The 25,782-nt window shown below is 35.0% G+C and overlaps 1 protein-coding gene across 1 annotated transcript in view; it reads right to left on the bottom strand.

Annotated features, from left to right (window-relative positions):
• RpL3 (ribosomal protein L3) overlaps positions 1-25,782 on the bottom strand; it is a 72,314-nt gene that overhangs the window by 13,306 nt on the left and 33,226 nt on the right. The window contains exons 6-7 of the mRNA XM_090401110.1: positions 18,992-19,254; positions 8,187-8,282 (exon numbers count right to left, since the gene is read on the bottom strand). Coding sequence (XP_090257236.1) covers positions 8,187-8,282; positions 18,992-19,254 — 359 coding nt within the window. The remainder of the gene's footprint in view (positions 1-8,186; positions 8,283-18,991; positions 19,255-25,782) is intronic.

The raw sequence follows: 25,782 nt of genomic DNA, 5'->3' as shown, positions 1-25,782 counted from the left end.
CATTTTATGCGTGCAGGAGAGAAGGGGGAAAAGACGAAGGAACTAGGAGATGGGTATAAATTGTTCTACTCTGGAGTGAATAAAGAGGGAAGAAATGGTGTCGGAATTGTAGTGTGTGGCAGAATGAAGGGCAAAGTACTGGAAGTGGGTAGGAGGAGGAATGACAGGATCATGCGAATGAAACCGGGTCTTGGAGAAGAGCAACTGGTCGTCTTATGTGTATACAATACCCCACAAGTTGGTTGTACAGCAGAAGAGAAAGACGAGTTCTAGAAAGTGATAAATGAAGAAATGAGAGAACTGGAAGAAAACTAGATGGTGATTGCCTGAGGAGACTTGAACAAACAAATAGGGAGTGTGAAAGGGTGCATGGCCACCACGGAGTGGGAATGATGAACCAGGAAGGAGTGAGGATTTTGGACTTTGCAGTAGCGTTTAATCTCACAATTGTGAACTCCTTTTTCTGTAAGAGAGAAGAGCATTTGATAACATTTAGAAGTGGCAACAACAGTTCACAGATTGACAACATTTTGAATAGAAGAAAACATCTTAAGGCAGTAACAAATTGTAAGGTAATCCCAACAGATCAAGTGGTGCAGCAACACCAGCTGCTGTGCACAGACTTTCAAATAAGGTTGAAGATAGGAACCTTTGGAAGCCATGGGAGGAAGACAATTAAGTGGTTTTGCTTAAAAAAAGAGTGTGAGGAACCGTTTCAAGAAGATTAGCCTCGTATTTTGTGTTGAATACTATGACTACTCCTTTTCCTTGATTGTCATTGCCTGAATATAACATTTTGTATTTATTGCTCAGAAAGATCTCACCAGTTTTTGTCTTTTTTGTTTCACTCACCCCTATTATGTCGATCTGGTACTTATCTAATTCCTCAGCTAGCTCCATTTCTTTGCCATTCAGGCTTCTTATGTTGATAGTACAGATCTTTAACTCTGGTGATGTTGAGTTGGGGTGTATTTTCAGATTTGTTCTAGTAGCTGACCTTTCGCAGTTCACCCTGGTTTCCTGGCAAAAACAATGGGGGGGGGGGGCCTCGTTTAACCGGGCGACGCCCTAGCCGGCATGAAATTTTGTCATGTTATACCACCATTTTGTATTTTGGTTTAACGTAAGAATACAATTTGGTTGGCTAAATTCCAAATTGCCAGCCTATCCTCGTTTGTTCAGTATCTGGGTTGATCCAACAGGGTGCACCATGAAAAGGTGAGGATTGAACATTAGGTCAGAAGCCCTGGTCGGTTCTCAGCATTCTTTAAAGGCTGTGTGGAGGTCTCCTCTCAGTTATACAGTTTGACCCCTTAAGCATGAATTTCAGTGTTTTTCTAATCATTATAAATATATATGCATATTATTTTGTGACTTAAAATTTTGCTTCTGTATTTCCAACTGTCATGCAGACTGTAGACAAGAGTATACAAAAGAATATTGTGGTAGATTATTTATGTCTGTACACGAATGCTAGGAGTATAGTATCAGAAACAAAAGGGGTAGAGTTTGTTGCCTTAGTCAATATGTTGGGACCTCAGATTGTAGGCATTAGCGAGACCTGGCTATCAGAATCAGACATACTAATTGATATCAAGTGCAAGGGGTATACTATTTTTAAGAAGGACAGACATGATAGGAGAGGAGGGGCATGCTGCTAATGATATTGGATTGCTTGAATTCTCTGAGTTTCCCTCATTTTTGGAAAGTCCTCAGAAGTGATCCCATATTGGTTTTTCTGTTTGATGTACTCTAGCGAGCAAATCATACCATTCAGGGAAGTTGAAGCTGTGACACACACACACACGAAGGTCCCCATTGACACTATGGTTGCCATCTCGGTATAAGAGGGTTTATCACTAAATACTGCGGTAACTACATCCGAGAACAGTTCAGAGTGAAACCTTGTAAAGTGGAAGAATAACTTTTCTAGTTAATATTTACTTCAAGATTATAGTTATCCAATGCAATAACTACCTTAACAATATAAGTGTTTAATAGGCTACTAGTGCATAAAGCCTGAAGACATTGAGTTTTTTGTTTACATTACAAGCCATTTTTATGATAATTCCAACAAAAAAAGATTTTAAATCAGTAGCACTTGTATCAGGAAAACTTAGTTTCAAAAATTTGAAAATTAAATTTACAAAAGAGACAGATTTCAAATCAAGCTATGGACCATTAGATAGGTTCAATAAGGAAAATAAGATATGAATATCTGGAATATGAGAAATGGTGTAAGACAAAAACTACCTTCAATGACCATTACAAAATAAGTTATTTAAACAAAAAAATCTGAGCTAGGGAGCTAAGGCAAACTAGAATTTCTGCTATCTGTAAATACAATCAGCTATGGCAAATGTGTAGAGATCCCAGGAATAGCAGCAGGTTACTAGAATAACTTTACTTGAAAAACAACATTATGCATACAAGTATCTGATCAGGCATGTTATTCGTGATGAAGTTTGTTACAAAGGTATTTGATGTCTATATAGCTATCCAAAATAGAAACCATAGGTCTAGTTTACTTCTTAATCCAGTACCCAAACATCTCACACAACGAATTAACAGTATAATACAGATGACTTACTATGCCAAATGCTTCTATAACAAACTACTGAAAAATCCTGGCAGATGCCCCACAGGTGCAATAATATATGAAATAAAATTTCCACTATAGCAAACTATACACTACAGCCAACTGTTCCCATGGTCAAGTTATATAGCGAGTCCAGTGTAATTTTGTATTATTATATATCAACTATTTTGGTTCAAAATGTGCTACAATTAAACTCACCATTGACAGCTTGATAAATTTTAGTTAAGACACAAATGCCAGGAAAACCTGTCCACCAGGAGCAAAGATACACACAGATGGAGGGGGGGGGGGGGTAATCAAAAAAGTACATATTGTGCATGCTCCAAAATTTATTAAAACTGAAGCTCCAAATACACGAAAGGAATTATTTCTTGCTTGGAAAATATTCCTCACTTCATTACTGATCCATATTTGGAGATACATTAAGTGCTTGATGAAATATCTGAACAACCTTCAAATGGTCTTCAGTTTGGATGCAGTGAATTGGTGTTCCCTAAAAAAAGCAATTTTTTTTTTGTCTCTTTCCTACTCTGCATAAGGATGCTAAACTATTAACATGCCAGTGAGATTTTACCTAATTATTTCTACTAATTTTACAAAATTATAAGCAGAAGAAAAGTGTTGCATAATGTACACAGGTGGCATTTTTGCAACACCAGTTTTTAAACAATGAGAAGAACTCTTGGGTTGTTATAAAGGATTTGGGGTAAAAATTATAAACCGTTTTAATGAGTGTGCATGTGTCTATATATACACACACACGTTCATAAAATTTAATTCGGTATGCTTCAGCATACCAAATTAAATATTATGCCACAGCATCCAATATTCAGCTGAATATTGTGGCCAAATTCCAGAACAAAGAAAGATTAAGAAATGTTTAATAATACTTCATTGAACCATGTAATCACACAAAATGCAAAAATAAAAAACCATCCTTATTTCAAAGTAAAATATACATAGAAACTAAAAGCTTCAAAAATTGACCATAGCTTATGAGAATACAATCCTCAGCAGTTGCCTCGTACTACTTAAAAGACATGACTGATGCCCATGCATTCATGTATCAAATTTTATTAGTGCTTTTGATCAAGGTTTCACAGCTGGTTCTATCCAGATCACGAACAAATTTCAAAATGACAAGAATCCTCTTCATTCAATACCAAAGGATTTTTTTCCCCCCAGAGAGTTGCATTCCTTCATAAGTAAGCAGTAGTCAATTACGCTTATGCAGTAATTTAATTACTGAATAAGTGTAATAATTATCAAAGAAGAAGTCCCTAAAAGTCTTCATTTTTACAACGTAAATAAACAGATTAGGGGTGCTTAAGGGTCAAAGCTGTATAACTGAGAGGAGACCTCTACATAGCCTTTAAAGGAATGCGGAGAACCAACCAGGGTTTCTGACCTAATGTCCAATCCTCACCTTCTCGTGGTGCACCCTGTTGGGTATCTACTTTGATACTGAACGAACGAGGATGGGGCTGGCAATTTGGGATTTAGCCGACCAAATTGTATTCTTATTGGTTAAACCAAAATAAAAAACGATGGTACAACATGACAAAATTTCATGCCGGCTGGGGTGTCGCCCGGTTAAACAAGGCCCCCCGTTGTTTTCGCCAGGGAACCAGGGCGAACAGCGAAAAGTCAGCTACTGGAACAAATCTGAAAACAAACCCCAACTCAACATCACCAGAGTTAAAGATCGGTACTATCAACGTAAGAAGCCTGAATGGCAAAGAAATAGAGCTAGCTGAGGAATTAGATAAGTACCAGATCGACATAATAGGGGTGACTGAAACAAAAAAGACCAAAACTGGTGAGATCTTTCTGAGCAATAAATACAAAATGTTATATTCAGGCAATGACAATTAAGGAAAAGAAGGAGTAGCCATAGTATTCAACACAAAATACGAGGCTAATCTTCTTGAATGGCAGTCAGTCTCAAGTAGAGTCATGTGGGCAAATATGAGAACGGGGAACTGGACAATGAGACTTATTTGTACCTATGGTCCCACAGAAGGTTCTACTAAGGTAGAAGTGGAGGAATTTTTTGACGCTTTAGAAAAAGCAACTAACACAATGAAAAAGGAAAAGTTGGTCCTTGTTGGGGATCTAAATAGCAGAGTAGGAAATGATTGTGAGACATACAAAAATATTCTGGGAAAATTTGGAGAAAAGGGCAAAGCTAATAATAGCAAATATCTGTTGGATTTCTGCTCAGGACATGGACTGGTTATTACTAACACCATGTTCCAACATAAAAATGTGCACAAATTCACATGGAGAGAAGAGGCTAGGAATAAGAAAAGTCTCATTGACTATGTTATTGTTGATAGTGATGTTTTCTCCCTGGTGCAGGACACCAGAGTGTACAGAGGATTTGAAATTGGAAGTAATCACTATTTAGTCATGAGCAGGATAAAATTGAATTTCAGATTGATAAGAATAACATGTAAGAAAGTTTTAAAGTGAATAAAAGTTGAGCAGCTCTCAGATGTGAACTGTAGACTAAAATACACAAAGATTATTGAAGAAAAATGAAAGAGTTTGAGATCAGGAATCAAACCTTGGGGATTCAGTGGCAAACTCTGAAGAAAACATTGATTGATTCTGCCAGAGAGGCATGTGGTGAGGTTGTGTGCAAGGATAAAAAAAACCAGAATTCCCTGGTGGACACAGGAAGTTAAAGAGGCAGTGAAGGAAAAGAAGAAAGCATATCAAAAGTTCCTGTCAAATAAGTCAGCTTGTGCTCTTAAAGAATACAGAGACAAATGCAAGAATGCTAAACACTGTGTAAAACTAGCTAAACAAAACTCATGGGAGGATTTTGGCAAGAACACAGAAAATAAATATCAAGAAGGAGGTAGGATATTTTAGAGGTTGTTGAAGAAGCTTAGGAATGGAGGAAAGAGTGCTGTAAAAGGAGTTAGAGATGATAAAGGTGACATGAAAACAGGAGAAAAAGATATCCTTGAAGTATGGAGTAAATACTTTGAAAAACTGCTAAATGAAACAAGCAGTGATGACAGAACAGTGATAAAAAACACTGACCAGGAATGCAGTCAGGAATACATATCCATACTTTAAGTAGAAAAAGCCATCAAAGGCTTGAAATGTGGAAAGGCAGCAGGAGTAGATGATATTCGACCAGAAATGCTGAAGTATGGTGGTATGAAAGTCTTACAGTGGCTGCACAGCATAGTTCATAAAGCTTGGACAGAGGGACGAATTCCCGATGATTGGAGTAGAGCTCTCCTAGTAGCCATATATAAAAAGGGAAATAAAACTGAATGTGAGAATTACAGAGGCATTTCCCTACTGAGTGTTCCTGGTAAGATCTATGCAAGTATACTTGAGAAACGGTTGAGAAGAATTGTGGAAGAAAAGCTTGGTGAAGAACAAGCTGGATTCAGGCCAAATAGAGGCTGTCACGATCAGATCATCACTTTACGACAAATAGTCGAGGAAGCATGGGAATATAACAAAGATCTGTATTTAAGTTTTGTCGATTTGGAAAAGGCATATGACAAGGTGCCAAGAGAGAAGCTATTCAATATGCTACAGTAATATGGTGTCAATGGGGCATTATATCAAGCAATACTTAGTCATTATTTGAGTTGTAAGTGAGCAGTTAGAATTGAAGGAAGTACAAGAAGATGATTTAATGTTAAATCTGGTGTGAGACAAGTATGTACATTATCCCCTCTGTTATTCATTATCTATATGGATCACATTATGAAGGAAAGTGGTATTAAACCTGATATCAAAATTGGAGATGTTAATGTCAGCTCTTTGCTTTATGCGGATGATGTTATACTTCTAAATAAATCCGCTACAAGTCTGCAAGATTCTCTGACTAAATTGAATAGCTGTTGTAATATATATGGTATGAAGGTCAGCAATAAAAAGACAAAGACAATGAAAATAGGCAGAATCATTGAAAATGTCAACTGCATTATGAATGGAGAACCTGTGGAACAAGTAAAACATTTCAGCTACTTAGGCACGATTTTTACTGAAGATGGTAAATTAAATATAGAAATAGACAACAGAATCAGCAAAGCTGGTATGGTTTGAAGTCAACTGAATAAATTCATATGGAATAAGAGAGAAATTGGGAACACTAAATTAGCTATATACGAGACAGTGTTCAAACCAGTTTTAACTTATGGATCTGAGAGCTGGGTCAGAAGTAAAACACTTGACCAAAGACTAGAGACCGCAGATATGAGAGTCCTGAGAAAGATTAGAGGTGTGAACAGATTCCATCAATGGCAATATCATATTAAAAATGAGGATATTAGGAAAGAACTTGACATTGTCAGCATCCAGGAATGCGTTAACAGAGCTAATCTCAGGTGGTATGGTCACTTAAATAGAATGGGAGAGAAAAGGTTAGCAAAACAAGTGTTTTCTGCCAGGTTGGCAGGAAAACGACCCAGAGGAAGACCAAGATACAGGTGGATTGATACGGTACAAAGTGCTTTAGAGGATAGAAATATAAGATCTGATAATGTTGGAGTCTTGACAAGTAAGAGTGATTTGGAGGAAAATTGTAGATAGGAAGTTAGTAATGATGTAATTTTTTCATGTAGTACTGTCATATCCTGTAAACCCCTTGGGGGTACACGGCAGGAATTTGATGATGATGATGATAAACAGATTAATCCATATTTCACAGTTGATATATGTATATATAACTATACAAATATTCAAGAGCCAAAAGGATTTAATTTGGTGTGAGATATTAAAATGAAATATCTTATAGATCCAATCATATTTTATAGCAAAATATAGAAAGGTAGGGTTTGAAAATTTACCAGTTTATTAGACTAACCTTCTAGTAAACATGCGAAACTCAGAAATGTAGGAGATGGGTTTCTTTCCACACTTGAATTATGAATGGATCCATAATATCCTCTATTATGCTGTCTTGTTTTTGTCAAATCTAAACATCTCAGCTTCATAATTATCAAAATGTTAAAGATTTGCTATAGTATTGAATGAAAAGTTGTCATCTTTATTTCTGCTTGTACCTCCAGGATTTTAGAACTTGGGCAATTTGAATCCTGGCATTTGAGTACCAACAGGTCAAAACAGCTGAGAAGAGTTCATGTCAATTAATCAGCAAGCCAAAAAATTCCCATTCCGAAGGTAAAATTCTCAGAAGGTTTATGGTAAATTTTCTGAACTTAGTTTCCTTCTCCATTTGGCTAAACAACATAGATGGAACCATAATATGCTCCATTTCAATATAATAAAATTGCCATTATAGGGAGTACTCATTTAAAAAACAATGCAGTATAAAAATCAGAAAAATACCACACTTATTTCCTCAAATAATTAACTTATTTTAAATTGTGAAATATAGAGAATAATTATGAATTTAATCATAAACAAATTCATGATAATGATGATGGAAAAGGACATTTTCAGCAGAAGTTGAATATTTGAAAAACTGTGGGAGCATCCCCAGTCATTAAAACAAAGCTAAAGTTTTATTACTATTAATATTAATTTATTTCAAAAACTGGAAACTACTATCAACATATGATTATGTATGCAATAGAGGAAAGAAAATTACCTTGCGGAGGGTTATCACTCTCTTCTTGGGACCCATTACACATCCTTTCAGCATAACAAAATCACAGTTAACTTCTCCATAGTGTGGAAAACCACCCTAATAAATGAACACTTTAAATAAATGACTGCATAAATTAACTTATACCTTTCCTATTCTATAAATCAGAGGTAAATGAGTTTTGTGAAAAAAATGCCAAGAAATTCTTGTTTAATTCTTTATACAAGAGTAAGCAAACAAAGTTTGTGTATGAAATATCTTCACAAAGCTGCTTGTATAGAGACTGATGACTTCAACTACCTTAGTATTCCATAATGCAAAACACACATCTTTTCAGACACGAATGCTTTGTTAAGGGAGGGTGCCACTACCCAGACAGGTTTTAATCTTTGGGGTCTCATCACGAGGAACCAGATCAAGGAAGAACAGGGTTAAATTAATACAAAAGTAATATTCCCCACATACAAGTAGTGAAAACTAGCAAGTATGTTTTTAATTATGGGATACTAAAGCAGTTGATGACTTTACATCAACAGTCTTAGCATTCCATAACATAAAGCATGCTTTCATTTGGATGTGTATATGCTATGCATTATGGAAAGGGTCACTACCATACTGGTTCGAACTTTTAGGTTGTCAGTGGGAGCCAGATCCAAGAAGTTACCCAGGTTAAATTAATTCAGAAGTCATATTTCCCATATACAAGTGGCAAAAAGTTGTGCTTTGCATTATAGGATGCTGCAGCAATCTATGTATAGAGGCTGTTAGCTTCATTAGTCCAGTTGATAAGATGTGCAAACTTGGTTTACACTTGTATAAAAGATTGAACAAGAATACAATTTCTTGGAGATTACGTACAATTAATCAAGTAATGCTCCAATTTTATGACATGCCTCAGTCCTATCATTGATAATCAAAGAATTCATTTTTATTTGGCTCTAATTTGCATCATAGGCATGAATAATTCCAAAGATCAAGAAATAAAAAGTAGTCATGTTATAAGCTAGTGGTCATTCAGTAATGCAAAAATCACTAAAACTGGTATATTCAAAATTCGTTTCTCTGAAATAGTGTAAAAAATACACTATTTCAGAGAAACCAAACCTGCACATACACATAAATGTATGAAGCCATTGCAAGCAATGGCTTCATACATTTCAAATCAATGAAATCTTAAAATGTAAAAAATATACTATTTCAGAGAAACCAAACTTGCACATACTGGTTCTCTTATGCCCTCACCATGCTATTTAAAAGTTTGCAAGTAGTCATGCATTTTAGATTTTCCTACCTTGATAAGTAGTCTGAAATCCACAAAGTCCATGCAATGGTTTGACACACCTAACATTTGGTTTGCCCTAATTGTAATCCAGATAGAAGTGGAATCACACAGGGCTAGTTTTTCTTTACAATTTTCTTCAAGCTATAAATGCAACATCACCTATTGCATAATACAATGCTTTCTTCAAGGAGGAGAGAACCTCTTTCCAAAAAAGATCTAGGAAAATGTTCACATCCATTGACATCATTCCAGGCACCATTAACTGAAGGTCCAAGTCTATACAAGGAGGAATAGCACTAAGCCATTACACTTCTGCCACTAACTTCACAGTTAGAGAGGCCACACTTGGGAATAAGGTATTTCAAAAGCATCTGACTAATAAAAGGCACATATCATGATCTGTTGCTCCAAATTAGACAATGCAATGCATTAGACTGATAATGATGTATTTTAAACCAGTGTAGAAACACTGATGATTGCAATCAATGAGGTTAGGCTTATGTGTCGATGTCCCAGAGAAACAGAAAATGTGCAGCTCTTTATGTAGTGTCCAACTAGTAACCCGAATCCTTCCTGCAGAATGACCCTCTATCATTCACACACCTGACTACCAAGATATACACTCATGTTCATAGAAACCACATCAGCTTATATTTGTATTCTCTTTTCTACACAGCATCCCGTTCGTCCATATTCTATGGACGAACGGGATGCTGTGTAAGAATATGGCCTTAAATAGTATTACTTATCCCTTTTGTTTTTCGTGTTAATTTAAAGAAATTAAATTCCTTGTGGGTGTGTATTATCATTTGGCCAAACAGGTAAATCTGCAGTCATTCGATGTGATGAACCTTTAGACTATGTTAAGTTTTATGAGCCAGAGCAATTGCCGACATTGCTATCACCACCAGACACTTCAGAAGAAAATTAAGGTTCTTGATAAAAGTAATCTCTTGGGATGTTTATACAAAGAGAATTATGAGACCTTGCTACATTGCCCACATCTAAATAGAAATGATGGAAAATTTTATGCTAATAAAAATATACATGTAAGTTAAATCTGTCTTATGTTATTAATTAATCATGTGGTATTGTCAGAGTAGCCTGAACATCCCTTGAGGGTACACAAGGAAATTGATATGTAAAAAAGTACTCATACATTTGACTCAAACACATCTGTCTGCCTTATGAAGCAGTACAGGTCAAGTTTAGTTACATGAATGAGTACCTGATACATTCTTTGCTACTCAAAGTATGTATCAGGTACTAAAATACTAAAACAACCTTACACAATCATGATGGTAAGACTAGTTTCTAACAAATTTATTTGAAACTGGGCATTACAGAGAGGAAGGGTTATCATCCTAAAATTCACTGGCACGGACTTACAGAAAGTCATCAGAATTGCTAGCATAGCTATGCAAATGCTCTTGATCACATAATCCATGGATGTTCTAAAGGTTTAGCATGAATAAAAACAGCTAAGTGCCTGTTAAACAATAACTAAAATATGTAATGTTCAGGAAATAGTTAATGGGGAAATGGAAGAAGTAGCTATAATATCCAACACTAAACACCATAATATTTTAAGAGCAGGCAATTTCAATGATATGGGCAAACATCAAAATTGAGAGGGAGGAGGGTAATGACATTTGTGTGTGCAGTTCCACGCAAGGTTCTAAGTAAAGTATTTTTTTTAGAATCAACAGATAAGGCAGGTGATACAAAAAGTTGGGCCTTGTTGGAGCTCTAAACATGAATGAATAGCAGACATACCAATATTTCAGGAAAAGTTCAAGAAAAAAAAAATTCTAATAATAATAAGTATCTGATGGATTTCTGCTTCAAATATGGAACAGCCAATCACAATACCATTTCCCAAATGATATCACACACACAAATTCAAATGGAAGAAGAAACAAGAAGGTCGAACTCATTGGCTATGTACAGTCTTGCCATAAATACTGTTACAACTTCCGCACACCTCCATGCTGCCCACAGAATTGTGAGCTCATTTCCATTAGTGAACATTCGCATTTATCAGTAGAGAGGTCTAGCTGTATCTGTTAACATGCAGTGGGAATATTATGAGAACCATGTAGCTATAATAGCACTTCACATGGTTGGAATGTAGTTGCCTGTTATTTTGAACATGCTAGATGTATCTGACCGCCAAAAGAAAAGGTCGACCACGCTGCATTAGGACACAGCTTGGGAGGGCTGTGAAGGCACCTCTGCCATAATCACAGAAAGTGACACTGCAAGAGATGAACGTTTTGCAGAGAATGATATCACATGTACTAACTGATGACCTGGAGGTGAGAGCCTATCGTCGTTCTATTGGATACTTCATTACACTACAACTTATGCAGCAGAGGTGATAAAATCAAAGGCAATTCTTCTCTGGCAGTACATGAACAGAGATATACTCCTCACAGATGAGAAGATTTTTCATTTAAATCATCTAACCACCAAAGCAATTGGGCACATGCCTCAGATCGTCGCATGGCACATGTAGCACCTAGGATTCAGAGAGGTCATCACTCCATGTCAGTGAAGGTTCAATGGGGAGTGAAGTATCAGGGAGTATCCAGGTTGCATTTCTGTGAGAAAGGGTCAAAAACCTCTGCTAGAGTGTATCAAGACAATGCTGGAACCTGTAGTACAGCCCTTGAACAACACCTTGTTTCATAATAGACAGTGGACTTTCCAACAGGACTCAGCCCCTGCACACAAGGCAAGGACCACACAACACCATCTGATTGGCAGTCCAGTAGTCCCAACCTGAATCTACTGGACTTCAAATTGTGGTTCGAACTTGACAGAGTAGCCTGCAATAAACAACACCTCAGCATCCTGAAGGTGGATTTTGAGTGAGCAGTGGCAGTTTTTCCATTGGATGTTGTGCATGCTGTATGGTCTAATACACTTCTGTCAGGCATGAAGGCAAAAGAGGGACATTTATAACATAAGTGCTGCTAAATGCATGTTATACATGTGATTTGTGCTGTAAATGGTTTACTCATAGATTACAGATTTATGCACTGTTCAAGTTGTAACAGTATTTATGGCTAGACTAGGTATAATGCTGACAGAAATATCTTCATGGTGGTTCAGGACACGATATACAAGGAATTTGAAACAGAAGTGGTTGCCATTTAAGTTTCTTCAGGATTAAATAAATTTCCTACTGATGAGAAAAATATGTACAAAAATTTTAAAAGTAACTGGAATGAGCAGCTTTCAGGTGAACTGTTGACTAAAATATTTGACAAATGTTATTTTATAGTTTGAAAACAAGAAACAAGCATTGGAGACCCACTGATTAACTCCTTTCCTCTATGTTAGATTCAGGAAATTAAAGGGGAAATCATGGGGAATTCCCCATGATTTCCCCTTTAATACAAGAAGTGCTACAGGAAGTCCACTAGCAAATTCATAAAATGAATTTATGCAAGTAAATTCGATTGTGTAAATTATCGTGAAAGGGCTAGAAAATAGCAAAATTTTCAACATGAAGACAATGTTTAGTGTTTCTTAAGTCTAAATAAAAATAGTATAATTTTAGCTTTTTATTGAGAGCTTTATGAAATGAAGAAAGAAGCAACTGTTCAGTCATTTCTTGATAAAATCATGAGCTAGAATGATCAAATTAAGCATTTCCTATTTTCTGAAACCATTTATACTAGATTACTCATCAAATTCCTGATCCTCAGGAGGTGTGTAGGATATTATGATAGTCCTATGCAAAATGAAATTGTCATATTGTACCACCAATTTTACATTGTGGTTTAAGCCAATAAGAACACTATTTGACTGACTAATCTCAAATTACCAGCTCATCCTTGTTTTTGTCCAGCATCTGGTTAGATATCTTACATGGTGCACCCTGAGAAGGCGAGGTTTGGGCATTAGGTCAGAAGCCCTAGTCAGTTCTCAGCATGTCTTAAAAGGCTACATTAAAGTCTCCTTTCAGTTTACAGCTTTGACCCTCAGCATCCCCACTATGTGTAAATTATGTCACAAACAGAAATAACCTTCAAAACATATTAATGAACTGCAGCATACATGTACTGTAAACACATGCACATTAGGGTATGATCAACTGATAAAGGGATTAAACCTATGTAAAATTTGCAGAACATAACTCTTATTGTAAGGAATGTCTGTATATATCCCAAGTTCCTTAGCATACACTCAGTAAATAAAAAGAAAAATATAAGAAAGCAATGCAATATTAAACTAACTAAACAACTCATTGAAAGATGGGAAATGATACAAGTGTTAGAAAATATTCAACAGGAATGAAATCTGAAATACAAGATTGATGTTAAATCAGGTGTGAAACAAGAATGACAAAGTGTAATCAAACCTGATATTAAAATCCGAGATATTAATCTCAGCTGTTAACTTTTTTTTTAAGTTATGCTTTTAAATCTTACTGTATTCATGTCTTTCTCTATAAATTAAAGGTAAATAACAAAAAAAGAAAAAAAAAAAAAAAGAAAAAAAAAGTTACATGTAATGCTTTAATTTTTATGGCATGCCTCAGTCCTATCATTGATAATCAAAGAATTCATTTTTTATTTGGCTCTAAATCACATCATAGGCATGAAGAATTTCAGATCAAATCCGAGAAGATTTTTCATTTAAATCATCTAACCACTAAAGCAATTGGGCACATGCCTCAGATCGTTGCATGGCACATGTAGCACCTAGGATTCAGAGAGGTCATCACTCCATGTCAGTGAAGGTTCAATGGGGAGTGAAGTATCAGGGAGTATCCAGGTTGCATTTCTGTGAGAAAGGGTCAAAAACCTCTGCTAGAATGTATCAAGACAATGCTGGAACCTGTAGTACAGCCCTTGAACAACACCTTGTTTCATAATAGACAGTGGACTTTCCAACAGGACTCAGCCCCTGCACACAAGGCGAGGACCACACAACACCATCTGATTGGCAGTCCAGTAATCCCAACCTGAATCTACTGGACTTCAAATTGTGGTTCGAACTTGACAGAGTAGCCTGCAATAAACAACACCTCAGCATCCTGAAGGTGGATTTTGAGTGAGCAGTGGCAGTTTTTCCATTGGATATTGTGCATGCTGTATGGTCTAATACACTTCTGTCAGGCATGAAGGCAAAAGAGGGACATTTATAACATAAGTGCTGCTAAATGCATGTTATACATGTGATTTGTGCTGTAAATGGTTTACTCATAGATTACAGATTTATGCACTGTTCAAGTTGTAACAGTATTTATGGCTAGACTAGGTATAATGCTGACAGAAATATCTTCATGGTGGTTCAGGACACGATATACAAGGAATTTGAAACAGAAGTGATTGCCATTTAAATTTCTTCAGGATTAAATAAATTTCCTACTGATGAGAAAAATATGTACAAAAATTTTAAAAGTAACTAGAATGAGCAGCTTTCAGGTGAACAGTTGACTAAAATATTTGACAAATGTTATTTTATAGTTTGAAAACAAGAAACAAGCATTGGAGACTCACTGATTAACTCCTTTCCTCTATGTTAGATTCAGGAAATTAAAGGGGAAATCATGGGGAAAGAAGTGCTACAGGAAGTCCACTAGCAAATTCATAAAATGAATTTATGCAAGTAAATTCGATTGTGTAAATTATCGTGAAAGGGCTAGAAAATAGCAAAGTTTTCAACATGAAAACAATGTTTAGTGTTTCTTAAGTCTAAATAAAAATAGTATAATTTTAGCTTGTTATTGAGAGCTTTATGAAATGAAGAAAGAAGCAACTGTTCAGTCATTTCTTGATAAAATCATGAGCTAGAATGATCAAATTAAGCATTTCCTATTTTCTGAAACCATTTATACTAGATTACTCATCAAATTCCTGATCCTCAGGAGGTGTGTAGGATATTATGATAGTCCTATGCAAAATGAAATTGTCATATTGTACCACCAATTTTACATTGTGGTTTAAGCCAATAAGAACACTATTTGACTGACTAATCTCAAATTACCAGCTCATCCTTGTTTTTGTCCAGCATCTGGTTAGATATCTTACATGGTGCACCCTGAGAAGGCGAGGTTTGGGCATTAGGTCAGAAGCCCTAGTCAGTTCTCAGCATGTCTTAAAAGGCTACATTAAAGTCTCCTTTCAGTTTACAGCTTTGACCCTCAGCATCCCCACTATGTGTAAATTATGTCACAAACAGAAATAACCTTCAAAACATTAATGAACTGCAGCATACATGTACTGTAAACACATGCACATTAGAGTATGATCAACTGATAAAGGGATTAAACCTATGTAAAATTTGCAGAACGTAACTCTTATTGTAAGGAATGTCTGTATATATCCCAAGTTCCTTAGCATACACTCAGTAAATAAAAAGAAAAATATAAGAAAGCAATGCAATATTAAACTAACTAAACAACTCATTGAAAGATGGGAAATGATACAAGTGTTAGAAAATATTCAACAGGAATGAAATCTGAAATACAAGATTGATGTTAAATCAGGTGTGAAACAAGAATGACAAAGTGTAATCAAACCTGATATTAATCTCAGCTGTTAACTTTTTTTTTTAGTTATGCTTTTAAATCTTACTGTATTCATGTCTTTCTCTATAAATTAAAGGTAAAGAACAAAAAAAAAAAAAAAAAATTTACATGTAATGCTTTAATTTTTATGGCATGCCTCAGTCCTATCATTGATAATCAAAGAATTCATTTTTTATTTGGCTCTAAATCACATCATAGGCATGAAGAATTTCAGATCCGAAATTCCTTAACTTAACAACTACTGTAACAATATGGCATGAAAATCAGCAATAATGAAAACATTGCAGAACCTATAGAAGTAAATTATTTCAGATATTTAGGCAGATATTTAGTGAAGATGGTAAAATAGAACAATAAGCAATGCATATATGGTGGTGAGTCAACCAAATAAATTAGTGTAATTAGAAAGAACTTAGTTGAAATACTGTGTTCAAGCCAATTTTAACTTATGGATCCGAGAGTTTGATAAGCTGTTTTATTTCTAATCTAAGACTGGAGAACAGAGTTCTGAGAAAAGTTAGAGTAACAGACGTGAAAGGCAGATGAAGCACATTCATGCCAACTGTATCATGCCATGCCAGCCAGATGTGACAAATTGTTTAAATAGAAACTGAAACTATATAAATAAGCCGTAATACAGTACAATCTTATAAGAATCTATTTTAAAAATAATCAATAAAGGAAACGTATTTTAAGAATTTTTAAAAGATGATTCTCCTGTTCTTTTACCCCCATGAAAGATTAATTTAGACATTAACACATGAAGCAAATAAAGGCAGAAATAAGAAATTGTGAAACTTGATGCAAAATCTGCAATTCAAAACATATTGCTATATCTGATTTTGAAAGAACTTAGATGTCAAATTAGAGGGTAAGCGATGTGCATTTCTTTTTCATTCAAGTTGATTATACTTCAGTGGCTGTAGCTGTAATGTAGGTAACTCTACCATGAAGTTTAATTTTTACAATTACCATCTGCATAAAAAAATTATTGCAAGTTTATGAATTGGTAATTTGAGCATGCCTGCAAATTTCTTTCCAGAAGAATCAATTTTTTACTTCATGACCATTTTCACAAAGAAATAATAAACTAACAAAGTTTCGTATGCAAATTGCTATAAGATGGCAGCCAACATGTGGTTGGCGACAGATCCAAATAACAATGAACATGGCTGCCTTGCAGCACTGTGCACAGCCAAAGTTATCATACTGCAGACAGAGCAATAATCATTTACAACCAAATGCCAGGAGTCAAAAATAACAGATTAATGGAATGGCAGCAATATATATGGTCACTTGCATATGACTGAGAACTGTTCTTCAGCTTACCAAACCTCTAAGGTTCTTTGTTGCATGTTCCAACTTCTTTCATTCCTTTCTGTCTTGGTCTTTTTCATTCCAGTTCTGAATTCCCATCTCAGCTAAGTCTTTTTGGAAATTATCCTCCCAATGCATCAGTCTGTTTGCTCCATATAGTACAACAGATCTAATAATTATCTTGTATATTGTTTTAACTCTGCTTGATAGAATTTTGGAAGATGGCAAAGGTGTGGTGAATGATAAGATGTATTGGCAGCATGTATTCTAGTTTTATCTCCATACTAATTTTATTATCGAGTAATCAATGCTCCAAGATATTCGAAGGAGATGGCACTTTTAAATTTCAGATTATCAATGGTAAACTGGTGGTTTTCTGCGTGACTGTGATTTCTGAATACCTTTAAATTTTATTTATCTTGGATAATTTGTAACCGTAGTTTTTCGTTGGCATTTTTAAGTTTCTGAAATGTTCTAATGTTTTCAGCATTTTCTCCATTCATAAATATATCATCTGCATATCTAATATTACTGTTCTGTTTGTGTTATCATTTAAAGCTTCTCAAATACATTTTTTTAATGCTAAATTAAAAAGGACATCTCCTTGCTTAAATCCTGTCCCAATATCAAAAGGTTCAGATATAATTTCATTAGCTATACATTATATTTATACATATAACTGTAACATAACACTGGTTTGGCTGCCAGTGGTGCAAATTTTGATTAAACATATTATCTTATGAGGTATTCCTAATTCATCTAATACTTCCTAAAGTTCTCTATAAATGTTATATGCTTTTCTAAAAGTATGGCTTTACAGATTCTCATTTTTTCCTCGGTATCTAAGTAAAAATTTCATCAACTGTTGATCTATTTCTTTGGAATCCTATTTAATATTCAGCTATATTTTCTGCAGCATACGGTAAGATTCTTTTCAGTATAATATTAGATAAATTTTTGTAGCCTGTTGATGGCAGCAATATCCCCCTGTAGTTGATAACTCACTGTATATAATTTGGTAAACAAACCTATACTAACACTGAATCCAAAGAGTGCTTTAATAAAGATCCTCTCAATTTCAGTTTTAAAGAAGCTCATTTACCTAGCCTGTTCACAGTATGTAATGCACTAAAATATCACTTCCACCAATTCAAATGAATATCTCTGACTAGACCACAAACAGAATCTGGACATAAGTAGCATGTATGTAACCAATGAGTTACTGAAAGCAGACATACTATCATAAAAACATTACGTCACATCTATTGAGGTACACTACAGAGCAATAACAACTGCAGTGTGGTGATATTACTGTTCTGTTATTATTTAAAGCTTCTCAAATACATTTTTCTAATGCTATTATTCTTATTATTTTCTAATATTCTTATTATAAATACACATTAAGGACATTAAACAATACTTTTATGCTACTAATCCATGGTAATCAATGGAAACTAATGAATAATTCAAATATGCTGGTCTGGTTGGCCAAAGTAGATTGTGAGATCTGCAAGAGGATGTAGGTCCCACTGTACATGCTGTGAATTCCCTCCCATCCCCACTGGAGGCCTGAAGTAGCTTGAAAAGTTCCTTGTTTGATTTCCAGAGCAGTTTCTGGATTATGTAAAAAAATAATTCATAGTATCAATAAAAAATGCTTACCATTGGAGTAATAGATTTTTCTGTAAGATCATATTCAGTAGATGCATTGTTCTTTATAACTTTTCCATCTTTTGTATGTATTCCTTGTCCAATTCTATAAATTTTCTTATTAATTTCAGTACGATGATGATAGCCCTTTTGTCCAGCACGAGCAACAGTGAACTGAACACGACTTGGATGCCATGCACCTATGCAGGCAACTTTACGCAAACCTTTGTGTGTTTTGCGTGGCAGCTTTTTTGTATGCCACCTACTAGTAACACCTGTTTAAAAAAGATATGTATCCTTTAATTATTCAATTAATCCACAAAAAACTATAATATAATGTATCTGTATATATATATATATATACATATAATATATTGTAATGCTATGGTAAAAGGAAGTCAGTACGACAAGAGAATGGTATAGCTGTGTCTGATAGGCTGATGAAAATCAACAGCTCTATATAGTTGAATATGAGCAGTGATTGTGGTAGCATAGGAAGTATTCTATAAGCTCTCATTATTTTGTTAAATACTAAAACCAAAACCAAAATATAACATTACCTATTAGCAAGTTATTTTAACAGATGTTAGATCTTTTAGCTTTTGCAAGCCATAGTGGATAAAATCCAGAAGTCTGGCTGTAGCATACAACTCTATGCTACAGCCAGACTACATACAACTGTTGCTACAGTTGTATGTTGGCTTATTTATTTTGGCTTAAATAAAATCAAACTTCAGGTGGATGCAAGGGTATTGGGAATTATTCACTGCTAAAAGCCTTACCTTTATGATGTTTTAAGTAAAAAAGAAGCCAGATATACATTATCCAGCTTTAAGAATAGCTAAAATTCCCATTGTTGTTGGTCTGCAGTTTATCCCCCCCCTCCTCCTAAGGTGCTTGGTGCTGATTTATAACCATTATGCTGTACATCATATCTCTTTATTGTGATAAAATCTACTAATTTAGTGGGAAAGAGGGCACTACATTTGGTGGATGCAGCTGTTTTTGTTTTGACAAAATCTGTTGTACACCTAAGCACTGTGAAGGCTGCTTTTATTTATTTTTCTCCCTGTCTCTGTAGCTCTTTTAACACATTGACCGCCATAATGTTAAAAAATTTTGTGATCCCCAGGCCAACTTCTTTTTATTTTACAATTTGCTGAAAGTAACATAAAATAATCATATTTTATGATTTTTTTAAATCTATTTCATGCAGCTAAATAGATTTGTTAAGTGTGAATCATGTGTGCACCGTGCAGCCTGAGAATTTTTTCACTGACTGGGCCAAGCGGCGCACACGTGATTCGCACTTCACACAAGGTCAAACTTGTGTGAAGTGCGGATAAATTTGTTATAGTGATAAATATTGTTATAAATTGCCCTAATATGGGAGATTACGGAAAATAACGTCATTTAGAAGCCTTGATAAATGTTCTATCTGATGACGAACCATACGAATATTTGTCGGAAAGTTACAACAGAAATGATCTTAGTTCTGTGTCTTCAGTCTGATTCTCTCATTGATAGAAAGAGAATAGAAGTATCTACAACTAGTAATACCGAAGTTTTCGCTCCTAGTACATCTCAGTTTACTGCTGCTCATTCTGTAGAACAAACAATTGATGATGATGATGATGTTAAAAGAAATCTGCATTTGACTAATGATTCTTCCTCAGATGAAATACTAGGAAATGTGAATTCAACCGACCTACAATGGAATGAAATTACAGGTGATAATCTAAAACATTTTCAGTTTGTGGATAATTTCGGAATAAAACAAAATGTTATTGAAGAAATGCACGATAAACATCCTGTAGACTTCTTTTTTATGTTTGCTGATGAAGGACTGCTGGACCTAATGGTACAAGAAACTAACACATACGCTCTTCAAAAACTCATTAAGACAATTTTATCAAAAGCAAGGATAAAAAAGTGGAAAAACACCAATGAAATGAAGATATTTATGGGTCTGCAAATTTGGTTTGGTTTAGTGCAGATGCCAAAATTAGAGTGTTATTGGTCGAATAATATCCTCTATTCAACAGAAATCAAACAAGTTATGTCAAGGAATCAGTTTGATCTTCTTCTCATTAACTGGCACTTCACAGACAACCAGGGTGGAAATACTTCTGAAAGACTTTATAAAATTACACCTCTCATAAATCATAAGAAAAAAATTTCAGAAAATAATGACGCCTTCGAGTAATATTTGCGTAGATGAAACTTTAGTTCCTTTCCAAGGTCATCTTGCCTTTCGTCAATACATCAAGAATAAACGACACAAATTTGGCATAAAACTATTTAAATTGTGTATTGAAGATGGATATACATATGATTTCAAGATATACTGTGGCGCAGAAAAGACCAATACTACTAATAGTGTTCCAACATCAACTGTTATGGGACTTTGTGAGAATCTACTTGACAATGGACGCACAATATTTGTAGATAATTATTATACCACTATTGAATTAGTGCACAGACTTTTGAATAGACAAACACACCTTGTAGGCACTTTGAAAAAAATTCGAAAGGGAATTCCACAAGATGTTACCAGAAGAAATTGAAAAAGGATGAAATAATTGGTAAAGAAAGTGACACAGGGGTGGTGGTAATAAAATGGTGCGATAAACATGAAGTGTTTATGTTATCAACAAAGCACAAACAAAATGAAATCCCTTACAGAAAGAAATGGTAATGAAGTGCAAAAGCCAGAAGCTATCATGGACTATAACAAAAGCAAAAGTTTTATTGATCTATCCGATCAGGTAAAAGCCTATACTTCTTGTCTTCAAAGACATGTTTATAATGACATATATTATAAATAAATATTTAGCACCATTGTTATTCTTTTATTCAACATTAGAAATTGGCCTAAATCAGGTAAAAATAAAACCCCTACGATAGGTCATGTAGTTGAAATTCTACTGTACTAACTATATAAACCTGTTTACCAGGCCCAACATTTCCATTACCCATAAGCATTTCATTTAGATATCATGGGTGAACTACATGGCCTGAAAGAAAAATCTTTATGCGAATCAAATATGATTCATATGACAGTCAACATGTTAAGCTCAAATAATTAGATATCTGATTTGGAACCAGCTTAGTTCTTGAGGTAGTGACAAGCTTTATGGCAGTTACTTTTGACATAACTAATATAATCCTACACTAACTTTTGATATTAGGTGCCCCACTGCTTTGAATATACTCCTCTCTCTCCAAAACAGGTGAGATAAGAACACATTAGTGTGCTTCATCATTAAAAATTAATGGTATAAGTTCATATCTTACAAGTTAATTAGGAACATTTAAATATAAGAAAAGACATTCCTTTTGTCAAGATAATTTTGATATTATTGTGAAATGATCTGCTGCTGGAGCTTTCCAACTATTACATTACAATATATTAAAAGGAAAAATTCCTTTAGCACCAGGTTATGAGTTGTAAGAGGAGATTTCATGAAAGACTATTTATCTTACATTAAAGTGGACAAAATAAAATATGACCAAATTAAGATAAGTTAAAAAACAACATGGAATCTCAAAAAGTTAATGTGACAAGTGTCTTTAAATGAGCAAAAATGAACACGTACTGAGCAGTTTGTAATTGTTTACATAAGTACAGCAATATAACCAGAAACTCTTCAGAGATCAATTTTTAGTTACTCGTTAGTTCTGTTCTTGTTGTGAGAACTGCCATGATTTAGTGACATGTTTACTTTAAAAATTCCACAAATGTGTCAAAAGTTAGTGCATTATCAAAATTGAAACAATTTAATGAAGACCCTATACAATAAATTTCATGAAGCCAGTACTGAATTACTATCAGTTCGAATAATTTTTGGAATAAAGATGACTTGAATGAAACTGAACCAAAAACTTAATATCTTAAACTGTATTAAATTTCATCCAGACAAAGGATAGTTCTTCCAACACAGTATATGATTTCAACAGTGTTCACATTTGATTCCCTTTAAATGTCGGCTGACTGGTTTAGAGTCAGTAGATTGTGGGTTCGAACTCCGCCATGTACATAGATGTGTGTGATTTTGTCCTTGGATCTTCAGGAGATTAATTTCATTGTCTGGTGTGAGACCACCACCAAGCATACAGTAGGCCTGAAGTAGCTTGAAAAGTTGTCTATAAAGCAGGGTTTCCCAACTTAAACCTTGGAGGTGAATTCAATGCAACACATTCAAAGCTGCCTCTCACATGCAATAGGGATCTTGTACATTTCATCTTAAAATGGTGGAATCAGAAAAAAATTATCATTTTTTAAACCACTTTTGGGATAACTATTTAAGGACACTGTATCCAAGCAGTTCAGTTGCACTGCTTTGGGAGCACATGTTGTGAAACAGTATTTTGGTAAAACAAGCTAATCAGACTGAGCAGTGAATCTGAACATCAAAGCATTTGGCAGATACAACATCAAAATTTTATCAGCAAAAATATATATCATAGATTGGTCCCTATAACAGAAGCAATAGGATTCTTTAGGATAATACCAACTGTTTTAACAACATCTTTAAATATGAATGTTTGTTCAAAGAAAGCTCTAAAAGCCTTTACACCATCTTAGCAGTAATGATAGGAATTTAAAAAGTCTTTGAAATTGTTTGAGAAATACAAGTTAAATTATACAGATAAATTTTTAAGAACTACGAGAACTCTTACAAACAATATAACTACAGAAATAAAATGGTTTCAACATGCAAATAGAATGACATCCAATGAATTATAAAACAAATATAAACCAAAAGGAAAAACTCAAAAAAAAAAAAAAGATGCAAGAACACAGACCAAAGTTCTCCTTTAAGCCCTATGGAGAATGGCAAGGGGATCAGTAGTTAAAGCATGCAAGACCTCGCACACTAAAGGGAGCAGCCTGTCATCAGAAAAACTACAGGTAAGATTTGGGATCAAAAGGTTGTATATGACATATGACCTTTTCTTGCTGGAATCAGCCTTATTGTGATTCGGTTGATGTAGGAAGTAGCTGGTTGGATGATTGGATAGGGTCCCACCATCAGAGCATGCTCTCCCTTGCAGAACTATAAACCTGGAATCTGTAACCAAGCTTTGAATGTACAAGTGTACAATAAATGTGGTGCAAGGAACATCGACCCGTGTCCCATTCTGTAGAGGATATTCAATGCTTTTTCTGCACTTATCCCAAAGACGAGTCTCAAGAATTTGATGCTACTGTGCTACTTGATGCCTCAGATGTTACTATGATAATAGTTTATTCCATTCTTAAATCAGGAATCTGGGCAGAGAGTGCATTTCTGGTAGAAGTGTATAAACAGTTTTTGCTGCAGAGAACTTGAAGCCCATGAAGAGACATAACTGACTGCTTGTTATCTTTCAATGACCCTCATATTGCAGGAGAGAGTAAATTGCACTTTAATAGTGAAGAGTGACAATTAAGGCAGCCTTGAGGAACTCCCTCTTTTTGATGATATGACTGAGATAACATGCTTCACACTAGGGCTTAAATTCAACTTGATAGTTTTTAATAAAAGCAGAAAGGTGTCCCACTCAGACCAAGAACAGATCTTTTGATACGCCATATCTCCAAGCTGTGCTATAAGCTTAATTCATTTATAACACTGAAACCACATGTTCTTGGTTTAGGAAAGAATCACCAATCAACCTCAGATCAAATGGTCCAAGGTTAACTGGTGTCTACGAAAGCCACACTGTCGCAAAGAAGTTTGTTGCACTCTAAATACCAGAAAAGTCTTGCATTTACCATTTTTTGCCCAAGACCTTGCAAAGATAGCTGATGTTGTTGGCCTGTACTGGATCCTTCCCTGGTTTTGGGATAGCAATAACAACTGGCTTATACCAAGAGTCAGGGAATTCATTCTCTGTAAATATTCTGTTGTATAGTAAGAGAAGGAGATCCATAGAAGATGATGGGAAATGTTTTATCATCTCATAATGGATGTCATCAGGGCTTACTGCATTAATGTGAGACAGAAGAGCTCTTCTGAGTACTTCTTTAACAAATGCCTGATTGTATGTTTTTATCCCCTTGGTACAAAAGCTTAGTCACTGTTTCTCAATATTAAAAAATCCTAAGGATGTAACTGTTGCTGAGATTCCTTGCCAGAATGTCAGCAACAGTTGAAGTGTCTATAATAGCTTTGGGATCAGCAACAACACATCCATTATGTTCCAAGGTAGACACACAAACAGTGTGTTATGTATCTACCTCTTATCTTCCAGATTTTATCCCACACAATTTTTGAGCTTGTTGCTTGATTAATTGGTGTTATAAATTGGATCCAAGATTGTTTTTGAATCTGACGTCTTACAAAATGTGCTTCAGCCCCAAGCACATTAAACTTAATGCTATTAAGTTTGTTGTGGTAGTGTATCTATTAAATATATCCCATGCTCTAAATTTTTTGGCTGCTTGACATTGGTATCCACCAAGGCTTTGGATAGAGTCGAAATGTGGATGGTATTTGAAATATTCTGGAGTTGTCGCATCAACAATACAATCTCTAACATACTTCACTGATAGGTACTTAGCTGACTACTTCAGTATTAAATTTTGAAAGATGGGAAAATGTATTTCAGTCAGCCCAGTCCATTTTCTACATGGGCATCCGTGTAGGAAATAGTTCACATAGTTCCTGTGAAGACAGTGCTAATAACGGAAAAACGATCACTTCCGTAAATATGATTTTTTAACATTCTGTGTGAGCAGTCAATAAATGATAGGGGAACAGATGGTAAGATCAGGTAGACATATGGAAGAATGTATTTATACTGCGATTAATAAT

The sequence above is a fragment of the Typopeltis vanoorti genome, chromosome 12, assembly GCF_054136105.1.
Source record: "Typopeltis vanoorti isolate ZY-2024b chromosome 12, IOZ_Tvanoo_1.0, whole genome shotgun sequence".
NCBI lineage: Eukaryota > Metazoa > Arthropoda > Arachnida > Uropygi > Thelyphonidae > Typopeltis > Typopeltis vanoorti.
This window is presented reverse-complemented; position numbering and strand designations above follow the sequence as displayed.